Source organism: Coregonus clupeaformis, unplaced genomic scaffold, assembly GCF_020615455.1.
Source record: "Coregonus clupeaformis isolate EN_2021a unplaced genomic scaffold, ASM2061545v1 scaf0001, whole genome shotgun sequence".
Classification (NCBI taxonomy): Eukaryota; Metazoa; Chordata; class Actinopteri; order Salmoniformes; family Salmonidae; genus Coregonus; species Coregonus clupeaformis.
The window spans coordinates 1,939,439-1,963,706 of NW_025533456.1; the positions used below are offsets into that span (position 1 = coordinate 1,939,439).

Consider the following 24,268-nt stretch of genomic DNA (forward strand, 5'->3'; position numbering starts at 1 on the left):
CAACACACATCGGCTCTTTCTCTTTCTCCTTCTCTATTCTTCTGACTGCAGAACTGAAACAAACCATCTCCAGGAGCAGAGGTAAGTTAAAAGGGATGAAAAGATGCTAAGATTTTACTTAGTCTGAATCTCAAACCGAACACTTTGAGCACTCGACCACTCGATATGCGCTAGTTGTTGAGTCACCAAATGGCGCAGTGGAAGGATCTTTATCGAGTGGGCATCCTGTGCTAGTGGTGGAGAGTCGATTCTAATATAATCGATTCCTCGACTCGTTGTCCGTTGACTCCCTGTGTCGACTCCCATTTCTGGGTGTCAAACTTCGATTCCAATTCAGTTTTTGTGCAAAGGATGAGACTGAGTAGTTGCCATAGGCTACTTCCGAGAACACAAACTTTCGCATCTACCAGGCAGAGTCAGAACCGTGCATCCACTAATCAGAAGCTGTATCTCGCAATACTTTATTTCACAATTTCTTGGCTTGCAATGTCTCGCAAGTTAACTAAAGGAGGGGCAATCAATGAGTAGGCTATTCTACACGCAAACGACTGAAGACTGAAAACACACATCTTTCATGGAGAAGAGATTGAGAAAGTGAAGGCGAGGGAGAGAGAGGAGGGGCAGGCAGACAGACAGTCGGAACCTTGCGCATAGGCTATAGCTTGGTAATCAGTATCTCGCAATGTCTTGTCTTGCAATGCCTCGTAAATGAATCTAAAGTATATCAAAGTATAGATTTGGCTATTCTATAGCTTTTCTTTACCTAATGGATAAAAGTTTATTGATAGGCCTATTTGATCGTCAAACCAAACGAGGCGTCTGACTGCTGGCTGCCGGAAAAATGTAATTATCCAACTTGTTCAGTAATTAAAGTTGGAAATTCAAACATTGCAGATTGTAAAATACATTTTCGATGTAACAGCATATTAATCAGCTACCAATATATTTTTCTTGGAATATACAACTGTCTTAGCCTACCTAAACCTGCATGAACATGAGGCTTCTTCGCGCTCTTGCCCAGTTTGGATAGAAAGTTGTTGGCATAAAACCAGTCTATTAATGCCAAATAATACAGCCTAGTGTCGTATATGATGAATGGTGGCAATTATCGCTGTCAACAAAGAGTTCGCCATACTGCATCGTGTTAGAGGCTTTTATTAAACTCACGAATTTACAGCATAGATACAGACTCGCGATGTCCGGAGAACGGCTCCCAGATTGATATGGCCGTTCTGTCGTCTCATCGTTTACCCCCTATTTATAAACAATGCAAAGGGAGGGGCTACTCCCTCTTCTGGCCAATCACCAGTCTCCCCTCGGGCGTCACCCTCCAAGCGGCACATTTCAAATAACATCATAAAACATCCCCCCTTTGGCCTGAACAACCAACATTCCATTTCGTCATGAAAAACATTTAACAAAGGCATAATCTTCAGATACGATATTCCCCCCTTTCGAGACGAAATAAACGTCTCGAAAACAAACAGAATAAGATTATGACTATTAACCATTTATCTCATTGAATATTCTTAACCTTAAACCCAAAAACATTCTCCTCTAGAGTGTAAATACCTTTCTATGAAATACCTGTTTATGAAGTGTGAATACATTACTATGACCTATGAAGAAATCTCTATGGAGTGTAAATACATTACTATGACATATGAACAATTGTTTATGCAGTATGAACACATTACTATGAATTATGAATAAATCTCTATGGAGTGTGAGAGCGAAAAACTGTCCAGCAGCCATCCATCCATATCAATCAAGACAGTAAAATTCTCTCACGGTCCCTCTGCCCCAGGCAACCACCGTCGGTACTCCAGATAACCTCATTAACCATGTAAATGCATTTGAAACTATGATGTAATTAAATACACATGTAAACAAAATCCTATCCATAAATATCCATTGTACGGCTGGTCCACCCATCGAATCGTACAATGAATCTCTCCCTTCCTAGACCTTCTGTCCCTAACCCCATCGAAATAAACAAAAGCATCTAAGATCCTCATCTGCATTCAATAACATCAAACATCATTCTACTAAAATCAATACCTAAGAATATGACACAATTATGTATTACACATCAAATATGTCTATATTTCATTGCAGACACTGGAATGTAGTCCACTACACTTCATCTCCCTGTAGTGTCCTCTTCCAATGGACTTGTTGATGATGGAATCAGCCACACCCTCCTTGTTTCATCTCCTCCAGTCATATTGTCCCTTCATATTGTCTTTGTTTGAGTATTCCAATCTCCACATATTCTCCCAAATGCTTCTGTAATGACAAGAAAATAAACAACCAAACAGTATCTTTTGCAAAACAACATTTTCAAATTAAACCTCAATTTCACCTAAGAATTTAAAAAATGATACATAAATGATGTATGAATCACATTAACCTATCCCCCCCTTGATTCATAAATCATACTAAAATCCTACTAAAAATTTTTTTTTTTCCTTGAAACAATAAAAATAAAAATGATCAAATAATCAAAAAGGATATTTATCCATTCAGTAGTCCATCTAGACCCCCTCGTCCGTCTTCGTCCAGATCCGGAACAGTCAACACCGGCATCTGAGTGTTGTCTCCAGGCACCACTTCTCCAACCTATCTCAATCTCATAACTTTCTCAAAAGTCAATACAAACATCACACAGTGTTATCAAAGCTTAAACTAGAATCTGACCCATCACTGCCCCTACTGGCCTAATTGATCTTGCAACCAAATCCTTTCAAATGCATCCCTTATAATGCATCTATAACCCCAGTGATATTATCTGAACTATCTGGACTCACAGTATAACTAATATTTATCAATATTATCTTCTCAAATGTTACACCATACCATGAATGAAGTCCCCCCTTCTCCCTTAAACTTACCCTTCAATGATAGGCTTGAAGACTATGACATGTCGCCATGTGTCTGCTAAATGACTAAAATGTAAATGTAATGTCACCCTTTTAACCCTAGAGTTAGCTGTGTCCAATGCTATCCCTCTTATAATGGTAAAACCTCATATGGAAGCTTCAACGTTGACCTGTAACAACATCCTATCCCCCATAGGGTAAGAATATACTCTATCATCACAAACCCACCAAATATCTCTAAAATTCCCATATTCACATTGTCAGTCAAAAGCTAATCTTTTAACCATCAAAGTCCTGCTCTTCTTACTACCTGATATATAAAAAGTAACCTATTATTTGTCATTACTACCCTTAAGGTCATACTCATCCAAAGTTATCATCTAACATCCCAATCTGATCTTCCCATAAACATACCCCTTACCTCATATGTTTTATTAGAACAAACACAACTTTTAGCCCTCAATATTTCACCTGAATACTTCAGATTTCCACTGTTACCTGACTTTACATCTAACAATTCCCATAGGGTAATCCATTTACCCAAGAACACTTAAACCCTACTGTTTTGACAACAACATTATTTTATCTGTCAATGACTGTTGCCAATTCCACAGTCATGACAAAGCTCAAGACTGACCCACACCTGACAGAGGCTGCGCAACCGTCTAACAGGTCCGGGATGGAATTCTCAACAGACATGGACCCTCAAGATTCCTCACTGACTCTTACCGAATGAGTTAATCTCTCTCTAATTTCCACAACAGAGGAACGAGCAGCACTGATCAGATGCCCCCCCCCTCTGTCATCAAAATCAAAAGACCTCATCCTGCAGCTTCCATGACGAATCTCTCTTCTCCATTTCAGATTGATCTATATTGTTTCTATTAATATCTGCTCTCCTTTTTTAACCCTATTCGTAATAACCTAAACCCCTGAGTCTCTCTTGCTGCCTCCTTTAATTTCAGAAAAGTTGTTGTCATCCTTCCTACATTTGCTATTACCATCGTATCATTAATCCCTACCAAAGTTACCATTAACGTTGTTGATTTAGTTGATGAATTAAAACCCTTAATTCCCTCTAGTGGGAAACTACCAACATCCTATTCGATTATTCCCTGTTGGAGTGACTACTGTAATAAACTTATCCTTAACTCCCTCTGTGACTGTGGAAAGTTTTACAGACTTCAAATCTTCCGTTATAAGCATCACCTTACAAATTACATAGCCCTTTAACCAATAATTCTTAACCAGAACAACTTCTAATGCTTGCACTAGATAAGTACACATATATTCTCCCTAACCTTTCTCGGTAACGTTACGCAAAATAATCCCTTATTTGAGTAGGTGCAACAGCTCCTACTTCTGATCCTGCTAACAATACTTATCCTCCCTAATTATCTCTCTCTCTCTCTCTCTGTGAAAGAAACGTCATCATCCTAAACGGCATATTATAATTATTATTCTCCCACCCCTCATAACAGTATTTTCCCCCTATAATTGATGCTGGACCCTTAATCAAATGCGCTATATTTATGGCTTTAATAACTATCAATGTTGAAAGAGTTAAATTACTTCTACCTGTTGTTTTAATAGACTCACGTGTTGATGTCATTATTGTTACTACCTCATCCCTAGTTTTCCCCTAAGCTCTGAACTCTTTCCTTGTACTTCCATCCATCACCACTAGTGTCACTTTTTCCCCTTTCAGTTCTACCTCTAAACTTTAAACTTTTGATTACACAAAATACACCTATAATGACATTGATCTCCCTGCTGGAAACTGTAAATATAGATACTCAATCACCCTCAAATCATTCAGCAACACATACTTTCTCAATGCATCTGCTCCTAACCGATTTAAACTCCTACCATATCTTCCCACTAAACTTTAAAATGTCCTTCCTCACTGTTCTCTCTCTGTCTTACTACTAACTTTGAAACTTAGCTTACTGTCTCAGAGTCCCTTCAACCTAGCCTACCCCTAACTTATTTTAATCTAATCTTTTCTCTCATAACATTTAAAACCTTTTCCCCTGATCTATTGACAAAATCTCTTACCACCAAATTTTTTGGAATATGTGATTGGGAAAGTTCCCCACCTGCTTCTGACTCATTACACACAGACTTGGCAAAACCGACTAAACACCTTTTAGCCTAACCTCAAATCTCTTAGTGTAAGAATGTAACCCAAAATAACAGTCACCCCTATTAAGTTTTTTCCCAGACAGATTGTCTAACAGGCAATCTAATACATTATCATCCTTCCTATGATATTTATCTTTTAAGCAAATGATTCCCCAAAAACCCTACTTTTTAAAATATGCTACCAGACAGTCAGTCGTCTAGTGTACATCTTTATTGTACGCTTCAATTCTCTTCCCAACACTACAATAACAGTATCTTCTAATATTAGTACTTTAAGAGTAAGTACTACCTCAAATCCCTATCCTAATTAGTTATCAATTAGTGAGATGTTTAACCTCTTTAGGCTGAACACAGATAAGTTTTCCCCTATTCACTATCACTTCTAATGGCCGGTGGTTTCAACTGTTAGCTATTTTCTCTTCTTCTCTAATCGAGGCTCTCAGCAATGCACCCCTTCCGGATATTCTCGGCACTCTAGAATATTTAGTGTTCACCTGAAGCACAGGTGATCTTCACTTGCTCCTTAATCTTCCTCTGTTTCTTCTTCTCCAATTCTGTGTCTGTCCAGAAACTGACAGTCGATATGGAACATCTGGTCCCCCCTTGGCGGGTACAATTGCCTTTGATATTGTTCAGTTAAAGCTGTAACAGTGATTGTTGATTTGATTCACTCTGATTCTTCATAACCAACACTTATTTTCTTCTTCTCCACCACCAGTTATAAGTTGTATTTGATAGAGTTTTCTTCGTCCTGTTCCTTCTCGTCGTTGACATATCAGTATTCTTCAAACGGTTATCTTCTAAGTTCTGTTCTTGAAATATCATATTCTTACCAGTGGCCTTTCCTTTAGCCTCACTGTATTATTCTTTTCCTTCAATTCTTGAGGTCTTCATCCAGTCGTGTTACTTCTTCCATTTCTCCATTTCTTCTTTCCTCTCTTGTACCTTCAACTTTCATCAGAGATCAAATCTCTAGTATCCATTTCTTCTTTCCTCTCTTGCCACTTCCTTCTGATCACAGAGTCACCTCCACCCATGACCTCTCATCATCATCATCCTCTTCTCCTTAAGTTCCCAGACATCTCGGTTTTCTTCCGTCTTCTGGATTCATCTTCATCGTTGTTTCTGCTCGTATTCGTCTTCATCTCTGATGCCATAATCACCCTGCTGGATGATGTCTTTCTGCTGAATCCATATGTGAGAAAGGTGTACTAACTTCTGCCATTAGTCTCTCCTAACACTACTCTAACCCTACTTTGATTAAAAAAGGACTATTTCAATCAATTTTCCCCTATATCAAGCCCTTTATATTCCTTTATTGTGAACTATCCTATTTTAGACTATTTAAGTTATATAGGCTTCCCCCTGTAATTCTTAATATAACCTAACAACTCCAAATAAATCCAAATAAGTCAATTAAAAATCATGAATAATTAAAACCAATTTTTATTCCTATATCCTATGTCACCACCTTATCCATTAGTGTTGAGTATATTACCACAACCCATCAACTGCCAGTAAATGCAAGTTAGTCATCTTCAGACTAAAATACCCCTAAACAAAGCCTTTAACCCCTTGCTCTATAACCCCTAATTATCATAAATTTAAAGAATAATGTCAGTACCTGATTTCCAATCGAACTGCAATCCAGCCCAGTGATGCACATAGCCTCCAAAATGTAACTTTTATTGAAATAGAATTTGCCAAGCCCATGCAAAATTGTCATAACATCACATATCCTGTTAGGGAAATATTTTGTAACCATAATCAGTACCAAAACCTTTTTGACTTGATCCTCTGCCACGTGACGTGATCACTTCCTGTATCTCCTCGCTCCCCCTCTCTCTCCTGTCTCTCATGACAAGGGATAAAGACACAAGAACAGCTTTTAGTAGTTCATGCCATCACTGAGTATTTCCAACCGTTCAATATTCATTCGTTCTACATTATTCACTCTAAGACTAAACTCAGAATTAAATAAATCGCTCAAAAACCTTTTTTTTTTATTTTAATCCGTTATTCAATTATTTAATTCAATCTATTATAATCCGTTATCCTATATTTAATGTATAAATTCAATAGGCTACAAAACAAGTTTCATCTTTAACCAATCGCAGTTTAAACTAGTATCATCGTGTTAAAATCTCTTTATGCGTATTTGTTCCGTCGTCTGTGTTCCTCTGTCTCCCCCTGCAGTTTAACCAATGTGTTGTTTTGCAGAATCCCACGCATGCGCAAATATCATTTTAAAATTAAACGCATCCCCATACATTTACTAACGCCACCATTTTGTTTCGTCGACCGCATGTCGTAGATTTAGTGCCGTAAACCAAAACGTGTCCTAATCTCGTGTCATAAACTCCCCCTTTCTGTAGTGTAGTGTCGCAAAATTAAACGCATGCGCACAACCATTCAAAAACCCCTTTTCACCGTGGAAGAAAGATTCTCTCTTCTCTCTCTCCCCAAACAGAAAGAATAACAGCCAGCTGTAACTCCCCATTTCTCCCTTATAATCAAACAACATTTACCAGCGCTCACAAAACATATAACCTGACTTACAAACACATAAACAAGTTTAAGAGACTTTCACCCGTCGCAACGGAATCTCTAAGGATATCCGTTAGCATGTAGCACACAACACAATTAGCCTGTAGCATTAGCCTTTAGCTTAGCCTAAGGTACACCGTGGCACAAAACCCAATTAGCACTAGCATCCACCTCAGCCACCATGATGTAGCATGATTCACACTTTAGCCTTACAAAAATTAGCCTTTAGCCTCAAGCATTAGCATTTAGCCACGATGTACCACGTGACCCGAACCCTACAATCAAGCCTTAGCAACGAGGCACCACGTGGCCTGAAACAATCCAGCATTAACACCAACCTCCAGCTAACTGCAGCCTACTAGCTATACAAATGAACACCCTGCACCGTGGCCCAATCATTGTTCATGATTATCAATAATACCTCCTAACTTTGTGTTGCCGTAAGTTCTGGATAATCATAGAGAGGTTACCCCAAGCATTATAGTTCGTCAACCATACGATGAGTATATAACATACATATAATCCGTCCAGCTTAATAATTCCCTGAATTAACCATACACCACATAACGCGTTGCAAGGATTTTATGGCCCATTCCTATGAATCGCCTCGATTCGAGGGCTTTTCCAGATCCCCCGGTGCCCTAATTATGCAGACGTCTTCCAACCTTTATTCTCTACTAACCCATTGTCACCCGTTACCAATGAATTATACACGTTCAATACTTAAATCCTACCGTTTCATGCTCTAAAAACTCCCAATTATCTGCCGTTTCCCCTGGGATAAATTTTAGCCGACTCTAGTTGACCAGCAACAACGCCACCGAGGCCGGGTCATAATGGAACATCCCCTCAATGTACACAAGTCATATCCAATCTAACAAACTCCGAAGCGGTAAGAACTCACCCTTTTTTCCATGCCTCAGAGAGAGTTAGGCCGGCGGTTGACTGAAACAAGGAAGAGACGCAAAACCCGCCCCACGTTGGGCGCCATTATGTCGTATATGATGAATGGTGGCAATTATCGCTGTCAACAAAGAGTTCGCCATACTGCATCGTGTTAGAGGCTTTTATTAAACTCACGAATTTACAGCATAGATACAGACTCGCGATGTCCGGAGAACGGCTCCCAGATTGATATGGCCGTTCTGTCGTCTCATCGTTTACCCCCTATTTATAAACAATGCAAAGGGAGGGGCTACTCCCTCTTCTGGCCAATCACCAGTCTCCCCTCGGGCGTCACCCTCCAAGCGGCACATTTCAAATAACATCATAAAACATCCCCCCTTTGGCCTGAACAACCAACATTCCATTTCGTCATGAAAAACATTTAACAAAGGCATAATCTTCAGATACGATACTAGTCTCAGAGCATTTCGTATTATTCTGTACGTAAATCCGAGAGAATCCATTTAGCAGGATATGTTCCGTTTGGTATGGTTAAATAAGACAGATGGTTACTTAATGCAAAAACAAAAGTAGGGTGGCTGGTCGGGGTGGATCGGTAGGCATATAACATGAATGTCTGGCAACCCAAAGGTTTCGAGAACGAATCTCATCATGGACAACAAGTTTAGCAACCCAAAGGTTGAGAGTTCAAATCTTATCATGGACAACTTTTGCTAATTAGCTACTTTTTAACTACTTACTACTTTTTCTCTACTTTGCAAAAACTTTGCACGTTAGCTAACCCTTCCCCTAACCCCAACCTAACCCTTTTAGCTAACCCTTCCCCTAACTTTAACCTTGACACTTTTAGCCAACCCTAACCTTAACCCTTTAACCTAACTCCTAAACTTAACCCTAACCTTAACCCTAGCCCCTAACTCTATCCCCTAGCCTAGCTAACGTTAGCGAGCTAGCTAACATTAGCCAACTAGCTAGAATTCGTAACATATCATACGTTTTACAAATTTGGAACATATCATATGTTTTGAGAATTTGTAACATATAATACATATTGTAATTCGTAAGATATGATACAAAATGGGTGATGGACATCCACAAATTAATACATTCCATACGAAACATAACATATTATACTGAAAGGAGTTTCCCGGATTTACATACATAATAATACGAAATGCTCTGGGACCAGGTTGAATAATACAGTCAGTCCACCCTCAAAACACTAGCTTACTAGAGATTGTTTCATTATGCAGTGTAGCCTACAATCTATAGCTATATACCGAATTTAGCTGCTATTTATACACTTTTTATAAAAATTACACATCAAAAAGCCTAACAATTAGGAAGAAAGTAGTGGCTTGAGGATAAATTCAGCCACTATTTATTGTTGAACTCGGCAGGTTTTCTCTGGCTAATAGTTTATACAAATGGGCTGGAATATTCAAGGTAAATTAAATCAAATTAAATTAAATCCAACTTGAGAGACTCCCCTGTGTAATGTAAAAATCTTCCCAGTGTGAAATAGTTCCCAATCGTTCTGATCGTGTTCTGATTGTGACTTCATGCTGTAAAATTTCTCCCAGCGAGAAAATGTTCCCAGTTCAATAATTGCATGCGCTTCTCTTTATGTGGATGGCTGAGCTTGTGCGGATGCCTCCCTCTCACACCCTCCCTCGACCTTGAAAAACTATTCTGTGGGCACGCGCATATACTTCACCCATCTGCCAACCAATGTTGATCAGGAGTATTGACACTGACCAATCAGAAGCTTGTTGAGGTGTGAGGTCAGTGTATAAATACCCGGATTCACGCATCAAAGTGCTGAGGGTTGATGCGATTGAAAATATTTGGGCGCTTCTTTTTCGATTGACAGTGCATATATTTGTTAGTCAGTTAGTTAGATAGCTAAATCAAGGGCGAGGGAATGTGTGAGATAAACAGTCTTTCCTGAGACATTGTGCATTATATGTCCATTGCTCTGCACCTAATTTAAACTTAGTCTTGAATGATCCATACCAAGATATACCAGAGATAAGGGACTGTTGATATTGCAACCACACAACTCAAACGCCGGTTCATCAGTATTAACGAAATTGTGCCTTTTCTCATCCATAAACGCATCTCAAGTGCAAATACTGTTCAATAGCTCAAATCAGCAGGATGGGGGGCATTTTTATTAGGAGGGACGTCTGCCATGGATCGCTAAAATAATGATTATGATCGCACTTTCTCAATTTAAATATTATTGGGACACCTGTACATGTGGCAGCAAAGCACGAGTTATCAGTGCAGCCTATCGTCTAGACCAGTGGTTCTCAAACCTCTCCTCGGGGACCCCCGGACGTTTCACAATGTTGTTGTAGCCCTAAACTAACTCACCTAATTCACCTAGTCAGGGCTTGATGATTAGTTGACAAGTTGAATCAGGTGTGCTAGCTCTGGAAAAGATCAAATACATGGAACGGCTGGGGGGACCAAGGAGAGGTTTGAGAACCACTGGTCTAGACACGATGTTGAAATATCTTCACGCCTAGAATAAAAACCTCCACTCCAGGCATCCATCAAAAGAGTAAATTGAATGGAGAAAAACCCCCCAGCAATTTGCAAATCTAATCCCGTGAGAATTATCCTCTGGAATAACACACATGCTTGGATAATTAAGTAATAAGGCATGAAGTGGTGTGATATATGGCCAATATACCATGGCTAAGGGATGTCAATAAGCACGACGCAACGCGGAGTGCCTGGATACAGCCCTTAGCCGTGGTATATTGGCCATATACCACAACCCCAAGAGGTGCCTTATTGCTATTATAAACTGGTTACCAACGTAATTAGAGCAGTAAAAATACATGTTTTTTCATACCCGTGGTATACAGTCTGATATACCACGGCTGTCAGCCAATCAGCATTCAGGGCTCGAAACACCAGTTAATAATAATTACATAACCAATGTCTCTAGTAATACTTGTCCTGTCTGAATAGGGCCATATAACACAGCAAATAATAGCTTATTGGCATATGCCTATAGCTTTGGGACACAACATTGGGAGTCTGTGTATTGGTTGGACTCCCTGAGTTGTGTATCGTTCTGGTGGGTGGCGACAGAAAATAACCCTACCACGATATAGCCGGCGTTCACTGACTTCTGATGTTGTGTCCCAAAGTAGCCAGCAGATCCGACCCTCTTACTCAAAGCTGCACTAGGGTCGGACAGCATTCCTGTGTAGATTAAGACACTGCAGAGCCGGCACGGGATATGGCTCATAAAACATACCTCAATCCAGGGATGACAAATATATACTCAGAATTGTCCAATTAGCCCAACTGTTACACAGATAATTTTGTATTTATTTTATTTAACCAGGTAAGTCAATTAAGAACAAATGAGTATTTACAATGATGGCCTAGCAAGAGGCAAAAGGCCTCCTGTGGGGACAGGGCCTGGGATTAAAAATACAAATAAACTAATAGAATGCCTATTTTGTTTGAATATAGAAGGTGATGTGTAAGTACTAGAAAATTTATCTGCTGTGCGCAGCCTTGACAGATCCCATGGGATTATGCAGCACAAATTCTACACCGATTGGGCAGCATCATGCTCATGCCAGTCCTCTCTAGAACGCAAAATGTGTCTTCCTAGTAGGACTCCGTTTCAGCGCATATTGAGAGTCGAGCAAGAGTCAACTCCTTTGATTCCAACCACAGGAGTCAGAGTCGACACCAAAAATCATGGAGTCGTTCACACCTGTGTTGACTCGGTGCCCTTGGTAGCTTCTTCCCAGCAATCTCAGTGTGTTGTTACCTAGCAACAACATAGTCACAACCAATGTTCCCTGTAAAGCTTACTACGAGTTCAGCGCAGCGGGTTGCAATGTCGTTTTTCTTCACAAAAGGGGCGGCTTCTTGTAATACGCTCCGGCTTTCAGCATACTTTTTTACTTCCTTAAAATTGAGACACACCTTATCATTCCTTCTGCAGCTGTGGGGGCAGTGCTGTCACTTGGTTCCTTGATCTGATCTATAGGCTATATAGGCTATTCATCAAAGGAGCTTATTTTCCATTGATAACCAAATATAATCTCAGTGACAGTTCAAACAGTAAACCAAACAAGAAGAATCCACCCAAAATTGTATTTTGTTTAGAAGTAATAACTAGTGATTACAGGCTATTGTGAAATGGTACAAACTGCTGTAGCTAATAGCTGGCCATGTGCTTTTTTCTCGGTTACCAAAACATTATGAAATTCTATTTTTAAAAGACTTTCGCTCTGCAATATTACTGTTTGCCGCTCTTGAGACGCAGTAGCCAGTATACTTCCTCAAAATAGTCTGAATTAATCTGATAATACAAGAAATCTGTAATTAATTTTGACGTTTTTGCCAAAGAGGTCTTAGTCGTGTAATTTTACATATAACTATGATGTTTGGTGCAGTATTTCTCAAGTGAAAAATGTGCATGAAAACGAGTTTTCTATCGTTGAATAACAACAATACTTTATTGAAGAATCCATCCTGTTGACCAATCACTGACGAAGGGGCATACTTTGCCTTGCCTCAAGAAACATTTGTGTGTGCACGAACAGCCAAAAACACCCATGCTGAAGACCAAAACGAACAAAAAAGGTCACAATTCCACATAATATATATATATATATCACACACAAAAACGGATTGGAAATCATGTAGACACCATTAGGGGCCAAGTGTTCGGTTTGAGATTCAATCTTAAAAGGCTTTTCCAAACTCCAAGAATTTGTTGAGTTCTCACCGTTACTGAGATTGTTGATTAGTTGTATTGTTTCATATACAGTATAACATTCCTCAGTTGAAATGCCATGTTCTCTGTCTACAGAGATAACTCACCTGTCAACCTTATCTTCCTTGGTTGGATTACACAACTAAAGACCATCATGGCATGCAAGTAAGTGTCAACAGATTTCATTGTCATTTCAAATGTTATTGAATGTTTAAGATTATTGACGGACACAATTATAAATATTTGGGCATGGTTTCCTGGGCCTTGATTAAGCCTACTCCCGGAGTAAAAACATTCTCAATGAAGAATAGCTCAGGCTTAATCTGAATCAGGGAAACCAGCCCTTAGTCCACTTAAAATCTATTTAATCCCATCGGCCACAATAGTGAGAAGAACATTTTTTGGGGGACTTTACAGGCTTTAGAGAAGTTAAAGTTAATAAGTCATGTTATGCATTATTAAGGTGTCTAGTATGATTCAGAGATGTTTCATAAGATTTCTCAAAATGGTCACAAAACCAAGGTGTACTTTTACAGACTTTTTTCTTCGAAAATATAATATTTAAAGGGTCTACACTGAGTATACCAAACATCAGGAAAACCTCCCTAATATTGAGTTACACCCCCCTCCCCCCCTCCCTTTTGATATTCAGAACAGCCTCAATTCTTCAAGGCATGGACTCTACAAGGTGTCGAAAGCGTTCCACAGGGATGCTGGCCCATGTTGACTCCAACGCTTCCCACAGTTGTGTCAACTTGGCTGGATGTCCTTTAGGTGGTGGTTCATTCTTGATACACACAGGAAATTGTTGAGCATGAAAAACCCATCAGCGTTGCAGTTCTTGACACAAACCAGTGCGCTTGGCAGCTACTACCACACCCTGTTTAAAGGCACTTGAATCTTTTGTCTTGCCCATTCACCCTCTGAATGGCACACATACACAATCCATGTCTCAATTGTCTCAAGACTTAAAAATCCTTCTTTAACCTGTCTCCTCAAAGTGGATTTAACAAGTGACATCAATAAGGGATCATATCTTTCACATGGATTCACCTGGTCAGTCAATGTCATGGAAAGAGCAGGTGTCCATAATGTTTTGTGCACTCAGTGTATATGATATGATCAGTTCAATAAGTGGGACCAGAGTGGACACAAAGACAAACAATTAGACAAAACAAATATAAATGATAAAAGACAAAACAACTTAAAGAAAATCAACAACAACCAAAATCATTGCAACATAAAGTATATTGCATTATTTGCCAGTGAAGCAGTGATTGATTTCAATAAATAGAGACACAGACAATTCATATAAATATCAAGGGCCAGAAAACAATAGCCACATAGGAAAGTCATTGAGCAGGACAATGCTATCTCCCATTTGCAAGAACAAACACTGTTTAATAAGTTCCTTGGAAATAGCATGAGACCAGTTGGCCAGAGTTTCGGGTTTGGCCCCATACAATCTGGCAGTAGACCTCTTAAACTGGGCGATGTCAAGTACCCAAATTCTACACAGGACAATATTTGGTTTGAACCAGCTCCTCAGAATTTTGTTTTGCCTGCTGTTATAGCAGCCATAACAATTTGCCTCGCTTGATATGTCAACAAAATGCTAGGACTGTAAGGAGGGGGACCGAGTGGCGCAGCGGTCTAAGGCACTGCATCACAGACCCGGGTTCGATCCCGAACTGTATCACAACCGGCCGTGAACGGGAGCCTCATAGTGCGGCGCACAATTGGCCCAGTGTCGTCCGGGTTAGGGGAGAGTTTGGCCGGGGTAGGCCGTCATTGGAAATAAGAATTTGTTCTTAACTGACTTGCCTCGTTAATAAAGGTTAAATAAAAAACAATAGGAGAAGGGATGGGAAAACAGGGAGGCTCGTGTCTAGAATGACTATATGTCCTGGATGGGAATTGGTGAAATATCCACATAACATCATCCATTGTTTTATAACACTACCTGTGATCTGACTGTAAGTGTTTGAAGGGTCTGAAATTAATCTGAGAGATAAAGGAAAACATCATGGATGATGCAATAAATGTGTATGATCTTCTATGTAGAAAACACCCATTCACTTCCATTGATTTTGCCACACAGTCATTTTGTGCTGAGTTGGGAAGTGGCCAACCATACCTTCTAACGAGTCCTGTGTGGCCTGTGAGCGTCATAGAGCAAAACAGGCGACATGTCTGTGTAAGTGAGAACCTTTCAGAATGGGGTCATACGCTTTTCAGAATGGGGTCATAATAGTTTGTAGCTCAAACCGTTTAGACTTTACAGATGTTTTCGCGAGGATAACTGTTTTCAGGGATCTTCTCTTGTCACAAACACCGCTCTAGCTCGCCCCATCCACTGCACAGGCTCATAGTGGGTATCAGTGGACCTTGGGCGGGCACTTTTAATGTACTTCTATGTCGGAAGCCAAGGGGTCTACAGCTGCCTGGAAATCCCAGTGAGTGCTGTACCCCTTGAGCACACGGCAATCACGTGCAGCCAATGACATGCAACCAGAGAAACCAAGGGCTGCCCCCTGGCAAGTCCCTCCGCAACAGAGCACTGAAGTCAGCCTGAAATAGCTGCATTTGGGAGCCGCCTTACTCAAATAAAATTAACAAAAACAACAATCAAATGTGTGCTTTATTAGCTCAAACAATTCATTTTTGTAATAGTTTGCTAACTGATATGATATAATGTTGTGGCATGAATGAACGTCAGAATAACACGCAAAACAGCACCATCTCTTGGATAGTGGTCGCTTGGCCACAGGACCTCATCATATACAGTTATCATCTTATACTCACTTTTAAATGTGATAAGTTATCTGCCTATGTTCTGTCTAATTAGACTGTTGCATCAACTATGATGGGTTATTTCTCTCTCTATTAAATCAATCTATAGGTTGCATTCTCTGTTCTAATGTGATGAGAAAAAAGTAGATATTCCTCTTATGCAACACTTCCTTACTTCCCATAATGTAGGTGGGTAAATGCCACATTCACGTGCAAGCAGAACTAGGAAACTCCGAAATTGCTAACTTGTTGAATGAGGCACATGTATAAAATCTCAACTGGTATCAAGGACTTCTTACAGGTTAATGCACAACCAGTGGTAATGCCGCGATCATGTGTTATTCGGAACTAGGAAACTCAGTAATTTCCAACTTGCTATACTGAACAAAAATATAAACGCAACATTTAAGCTTTTTTCTTTCAAATGTTGTTTACAAATTTGGTTACATCCCTGTTAGTGAACATTTCTCCTTTGCAAAGATAATTCATCCACCTGACAGGTGTGAGATATCAAGAAGCTGATTAAAACAGCATGATCATTACACAGGTGCACCTTGTGCCGGGGACAATAAAAGGCCACAATGTGCAGTTTTGTCACAACACAAGATATCTCAAGTTTTGAGGCAGCGTGCAATTGTTATGCTGACTGCAGGAATGTCCACCAGAACTGTTGCCAGATAATTGAATGTTCATATTTCTATCGTTGTTGTAGAGAATTTGGCAATACTTCCAACCTGCCTCACAACGGAAGACCACGTGTATGGCGTTGTGTGGGCGAGCGGATTACTGATGTCAACGTTGTGAACAGAGTGCCCCATGGTGGCGTTGGGGTTATGTTATTATGGGCAGTCATAAGCTACGGACAATGAACACAATAGCATTTTATCGATGGCAATTTGAATGCACAGAGATACTCTGACGAGATCATGGGGCCCATTGTCGTGCCATTCATCCACCGCCATCACCTCTTGTTTCAGCATGATAATGCTCTGCCACATGTCGCAAGGATCTGTACATAATTCCTGGAAGCTGAAAATGTCCCACTTCTTCCATGGCTTGCATACTCACCAAACATGTCACCCATTGAGCGTGTTTGGGATGCTCTGGAATGACGTGTATGACAGCATGTTCCATTTCCTGCCAATTTCCAGCAGCTTCGCACAGCCATTGAAGAGGAGTGGGACAACATTCCATAGAGATGTGTCACACCAGATACTGACTGGTTTTCTGATCCACGCACCTAAATTTTTAAAAAGGTATCTGTGACCAACAGATGCATATCTGTATTCCCAGTCATGTGAAATCAATCATTTCAATTGACTGATTTCCTTATATGAACTGTAACTCAGTAAAATCTCTTTAATTGTTGCATGGTGCGTTTATAGTTTTCTTCAGTGTACATTTATTGTGTTAGCGTGTTTAGAGGAGAAGTGCAGCCCAAACTTTGTAAATAAAGATTACAAAGACATTTAATGAGGAGTTTCTTGTAGGAGTCCCTCTTGCAGACTAACAAATAGGTTACTGGTACTGCTACATAAATAATTGTCGCTAGTATAGGTTATATTACATAGACGTGTAATCTACACTTACATGTACGTTTCATATACATTATTATAATCATCCACTTCGTCACATACCATATGCATTATTTGAATCGAGCATCAAGGACCAGCCGTGAACAGTGTTTTCCTAACAAAAATGCTTGACGCAAGCCAAACCCACGGTCAATATGCGCTGTCGTTTTAGAGTCAACCGCATCAGCAGTGTGTGCTACCAGGAAGCTATGATGATAACGGTACATAACAGCTAACTGACAAGTCCTTAAGTCTCTTCTGCTTTTTATCTACAATGTACTATCAACTTAAATGCTGTATAGACCTCCTTTATCTATTTTGTCGTTAAAGCACGTGTGTGAAATAGATGAGTAAAAACGTGGGATATTGTCATAAATGCAAGAAAGCGTGCCTTTTGAATTTTGTGTAACGTTAGTAGCTAGAAGCCTTGTCAATAATGCACCATGCAATATAGGCACTGTACACTTGAGACGGACCAAGCGGAATAGGTTGAAAATATCCCTCTGGTGGCCCAGTTGACCTATTTTAAGAAATGCCATTGTTATTTGTTACAGGATAAAATCACTGCCACCTGCTCAGGTTAGCATTGGGCTAAATGTTCAAGGTTATGTAATGGGGACAGCTAACATGTAGTATTTGATCACGTGCAACTATGTCAACAACTTTAATGCACATTTTAAGATGTAGAAACAGTTTAAACATAAACATTTTCTAACGTTCTCAAGTATGGCTACAACGAGAAATCTCAAAATAAATCAATAATGGTGAATGATCTGATAACAGCATAGGTAATATGTCTGCATGGGATATACTGTACATATCAGAAAAACAGGGGAAAGTAAAGACAATCATTTTGTGAGAAAGACTGATGACGGGGAGAGAAGAAGGTATTATCCCTAGTACTAGGATTTCTAAGGCACCAGGTATCCACAATATTAAAATCTTCCAAAAAGGTCTTAATATAGCTTGAAGGTGCCCGGCATGCCGTACTGTCAGTTTTAGTGGTATGAATGTAGAATCTACTGTCAGGTTAAAACCTCTCCCAAGAATGGTCACTGAGTTTGGGAAGTCTAGCAATTTAAGCTTCAAAAACATTTGGCACATAGATGGAAGACAGAAATAATTTAGTACCATAGATAATAACAGAGGGATAACAATACTTCAGTATACCCCAACCTTCGCATTAAGCTTCCTCTTATTTCAGCCTTATGTTTAATAACTAAGGATATCTGGTGTTTGCTTATGCCAACCTTTCCATTAAATCTCTTTGTAATTAACATTCATTACCATGGAGGACTGATATGGCAGAGAGAGTTGGTTGACTAATCAAACCATCAACCAAGTCAGTCAGGTTGAATGTCAAACATAAACATATTCCTCTACAGAGTAAAACTGTAATAATATAACCCAGTCTGTGCAAATCAAGACTCCAAGGAAAAGAGGCAGGGAAGAAGCAAAAATTTAAATAAATGTCGATGTAATGTGTTATTTAATTAGATTAAATAGAACAACAGATTTAGGATACTTTATCTTATGTTAAAGCCTAAAAATTGATGTTGAATCACCCCCTATACCACCCTTAAGATCTCTGAGTAAAAGGAAAATAAATGACAGCCCATACAGACAGAGTGGGACTCGCTTAGAGCAAAGAATATGACCACAATGGCCATTAAAATAAATGACATTATTCATGATAAACATGAAGTAGTTGATCCCATGCAATGCGAATAACAAAATTCCTGGGGAAACATTATCGGACCTAAGGTTGTGGACATCTTTCATATTGTAAAGTAAGAGGATATTTATTGTCACAGTGCAATTTAATGTATAATGAAATGCATAGGGCATAAGAGTATAACACATGTTCATTTATTTCACATTTTAGGGACACATCATCAAAAATACAAGACACCATTGCAATAAGTACCCGTATCGATCAAGGACCTCCTGCAAGGTATCAGCTGGTAACAAAGAAACAGTATCTAGATGATGAAGACATGCTCAGAAGATGTACCTTTGGAGAGAGAGATCCCAGTAAGCTCAACAAAACCATTCTGATAGTGGGAGAGACAGGGACAGGGAAGTCATCTCTGATCAATGCCATGGTCAATTATGTCCTGGGTGTAGAGTGGGAGGATAAAGTCTGGTTTGAGATCGTTGAAGAGGAAAAAAAAAGTCTGACTGAAAGTCAAACTACAGCGATCACTGTTTATGAGGTATTTGGATGTGAGGGCCTGAGAGTCCCCTATTCTCTCACCTTCATTGATACTCCTGGGTACGGAGACACCAGAGGGATCCAAGAAGACCAACAGATCTCTGGAAAACTGTTTGAGTTGTTTAGGTCTACAGATGGGATTCATGAACTTGAGGCTGTGGGTTTAGTGGTAAAGGCATCTGATAATCGACTCAGTGACAGACAGAAGTACATCTTCGATGCAGTTTTGTCTTTATTTGGCAAAGACATGGAGAAGAACATTGTAGCCCTCATCACACACTCAGATGGTGGGGAACCTACTAATGCTCTGAAGGCCCTGGAAGTAGCAAAGGTCCCTGGTGCCAAAAATGAGAAGAATCAATCTGTTTTCTTCCTATTCAACAACCGTAAACTTAAGGCTAATTGTGAAACAGAGAAACAGGCCAAGAAAGAAGAAACAATCATGAACACTGCATTCGAAACATCACAGGAGGGTATGGAGGAATTCACAGAGTTCCTGGGTAGAATAACACCTCAAAACGTGAAGATGACTGAAGGAGTTCTGAGAGAGCGCAAACAGCTAGAAGCATGTGTCAGCAACTTGCATTTACGGATTGAAATGATTGAACTGAAGCAGAATGAAATCAAGCAGACTCAAGAAGCCCTGGAGAAACACAAGATAGACATGGACGAAAACAAGAACTTTTCAATAACTGTTCCAACGTGTTACAAAGAGAAAGTCCCAATAGAATCATCATGGTGGCATTTAACTAAACGGGCTACCACCTGCAGTGTCTGTGAGGAGAACTGCCACTATCCAGACTGCTGGTTGGTCAAAGATCTCTCATGGTGCAGTGTGATGAAGGAGTCCAAATGCACTGTGTGTACTGGCAAATGTCCCTCCTCCAAGCATGTCAAAGAAAATAAAATATATGTTGGAACGACCAAGAATGTTACAACGACATATGAGGATTTGAAAATAAAGTATGAAATCAATGAGAAGGCGGCTGGGGAGAAAGGGAATGTGCTCACCAGACTTCACATGGAGTTGGAGCATGTCACACTCCAGAAACCCAAACTGGTGGAGGAATCCTACCAGTGTGTCATCAAACTGGAAGAGATCGCTTTGAAGGCCATCTCACTGTCCGCTGCTGTGCATCTTGACTTCCTGATTGACAAGATGAAGGAGACAGGAAATACAGAGAAGGTTCAGAAACTGGAGGAGATGAAGAAGAGAGCTGAGGAGGAACACAAGGGAACTTTAGATTACTTTAAAGCTGGTATGAGTAAAAGGTGGAATCATCTCTGGGGAAAGTTAAACTGAGACATAGTAAAGCAAAGAAGATGTGGAAAAACCACATGAACATTTAGAAAAGAAATGCTGAAAAGAAAACAAAGAGCAGTGTTGTTATTCATGATTTCTATACTCAAGAAATACTTGACATGAGTAGTAGGTTAAGGCCCAGTTCTCTGTGACATTTTAGAGACACACTTGCATACACCCACGCACACACATATGAAGAAGTTCCACTTTCACACACACACGGAGAACAAAGAATGAACATTGAGAGAGAATTGACATGAATTGAAGAAAAGAAGAACAATTTGGACTGGAATTTATTAAGATAATAATTAAAGGTTAAATATGTAAAATGCTGAAAGTATGGGGAATCATACAGTGGGGTATATTAAAGGGGGATTAAAGGAATGCAGTAAAATGGTTAATAATGTGATAATGTTGTTTGCTTTAAGGTATGATGCATATAGACTATGTTTGTTAAGCTTAGAGGAACAAGGCCTTAGGAGGAGGTTGACAATGAAAGGTTATAATGTTGAGATGTTGTAATGATGAAATGTTTAAGTTGTTGGATATTTAAGATCTAATGGGAGTAATAAGTTGAATTGGAGTAAGATTATAATTGAGTGAAGTAGGGAATAATAATGTTAAAATATTAATGTTTAGAAATTAATGGGTTAAAAGTTAATGATAATGGAGTGTATTAAGGGTGCTAGCTTGCATTGGACATTCCCTGGTCAGAGCGGATAGGAGGAGACATCCTGTCAAGGCGGGCATCCTGTGTAAGCAAACATCCTGCCTAGGTGGGGAAAGGAGAGATGTCCGCATTAGGTGTTAACCACTGAATGCGTCATGGGGGGTTAGCAAAAAGGAAGATGGAGGGTATAAAGGAGCCATGATTTTAAGGGGAGAACTCTCTTTGAGGTTGCTGGAAGAACCTGTCGACTGCTGGAAGAAGATTTTTGCTGTAGCTTTTTAGCTTAAAATATATTTTGATTTTATTATACTCATATTTTGATTTTTATTATACTCAGTTAAGGTAAAATTCTAGGGGGAACCCTTAAGGCTAGCCCATTGATAGAAGTGTGTTACAGTAGTGTTTAGATATTGTGCTTGTCATAAAATTGTAATAGACAACAAATATCTTATTGGCACGCCCCAATAAGGGTTTAGTTACGGGCGCTGAAGGGGTCTATCAATTTAATTTACTGTTTATGTGTGCCTATCATTGATTGGTGATATTGATTTGTGATTGATTTAATGATCTGAGATTTTTTATGCCTGTTTCTGGAATTTTTGAATAAACTTGCTGTAAACTAACTCAGTGGTAAGGTGGAGCGGCATCTATCAGATATGTAGGGATTCATGAGGACTGATAACTGACCTGCCATTGGGTAGGCAGGGGCAAGTTGAATTGTTAATCCTGCAGAGGTGGTTTGTTAGTTTTGACATACTGTATATTTTATGTTACCAGATAATATGCTGTATGAGACTATATACAGTTTAAGGAGGACCATATTTCTGTTTCTGTAATGTTTTGTTTCTTAATCTGAAAATTGTTAATACATTATCATTGAGCTATATATTTATATGTTATTTAGCTGTCTACAATAATTATATAACTGCCTACAATAATAACAAACTTCTGTCAATGTTTTTCATATACATGTGTAACCTTCTTTGTAAATTAATCTTAGTCACTTAAATGAACTTAAATCTCGTTGTATTAAAAGACCAAAAAGCTCATTTTTGATTTCATGAATTTTTACAATATAGCATTTTACAATATAGCCTATATAGACTTTGCAGCTGGCCCATCTAGCAGAAATTGCTGAGTTCTACCTGAAGGGAAAGAATCATGACAATAAACGTCAATCGGCCCATCAAATTACACCCATTCAACCATTCCATTAGAGTGCCCAGCACTTCCCTGCCCACCCCACCCACAGGACCCCAGCCCTATCTCCCAGATGATAGTGTTATGGCGCTGCAGGTGCTAGATTTAGCCAGCCCTTTGACTGTGAGTACACTGCACTCTTAGAAAAAAAGGTGCTATCTAGAACCAAAAAGGGTTCTTTAATTGTCCCTTTGAAGAACCCCTTTTGTTTCCAGGTAGAACCCATTTGGGTTCCATGTAGAACCTTTTCCACAGAGGGTTCTATATGGAACCCAAAATAGAACAAAAGGGCTCCAAAAGGGTTCTGCGGCTGTCCCCATAGCAGAACCCTTTTTGGTTCCAGATATAACTAAGAGTGTGGCCATGCTAGGTGGATTCCAGTGGTATGCTCAACATCAACACAAACCAACCAGCAGTTATTATGAAAATTTTCAGTGGGTAGAAAAACTGATGGACCAATCCCATTTTCCCCCTTTAACTTAAATATTGTGGAGCCCAAGAACACTACAGGCTAAAAGGAGGGATGGCCAAGAGTCGAGGGACAATCTCAGTTTTCTGTAACAGAGCACCATCAAGTGGATGATCAAAAAAAAGTGTATTAAAAAAGCACAATGCAAAGATTTTGTAAAAGTACAGGCCATTAGAAGAACACACGTATATGTGAAATTCATATACAAAATATGTTATTCTATCATCTGAATGACAGAAATAATTAATCAAATATAATACATTTCAGTACATTTACAACCCAACAATTCAATACACAATACAAAGCAGATATAATTGCTGTAACTGCAGATAAGATCCATCATCATTACAGCATTTTTTAAAGCTGATACAGTAATACACAATCAAACTATGATAAAAATATATATGTTCATCATTAAAATAAATAAAAATCGTTGTTGTACTGTGTGTTGTTGTGTGTGTGTGTGTGAGTGTGTGTGTATAATCCATGTTCCCAGGTTTCTCCTGCTCCTCCTCTGATGGTGAGTCCCTCCATCTCCCTCAAGGACCAGTAACATATCACCACACAAAGTTAATTATTTTTACATTTACATTTTAGTCATTTAGCAGACGCACTTATTCAGAGCGACTTACAGTTAGTGAATACTTTTTTTTTTTTTTATACTTTAAACTGTTCGCTAGGCGTAGGCAAGACCATAAGCAAATAGGTAAACTGGGATAATACTAAAGAGTTAATCAGGGTGATTTTTCCACAAATTGACAGGTATTTACTTTTCCAAGGTAGCAAGATCTTATCTGTTTTTGCT

General features: G+C 39.3%; 1 protein-coding gene across 1 annotated transcript; it reads left to right on the plus strand.

The window, feature by feature from the left end:
* Positions 1-22,843, plus strand: LOC123482969. Its single transcript, XM_045212222.1, has 3 exons — positions 1-81; positions 13,336-13,404; positions 19,492-22,843. The coding sequence occupies exons 2-3, from the start codon at positions 13,394-13,396 to the stop codon at positions 21,122-21,124; spliced, it is 1,644 nt and encodes a 547-aa protein (XP_045068157.1). The 5' UTR covers positions 1-81; positions 13,336-13,393; the 3' UTR covers positions 21,125-22,843.
* The last annotated feature ends 1,425 nt before the right edge of the window (positions 22,844-24,268 follow it).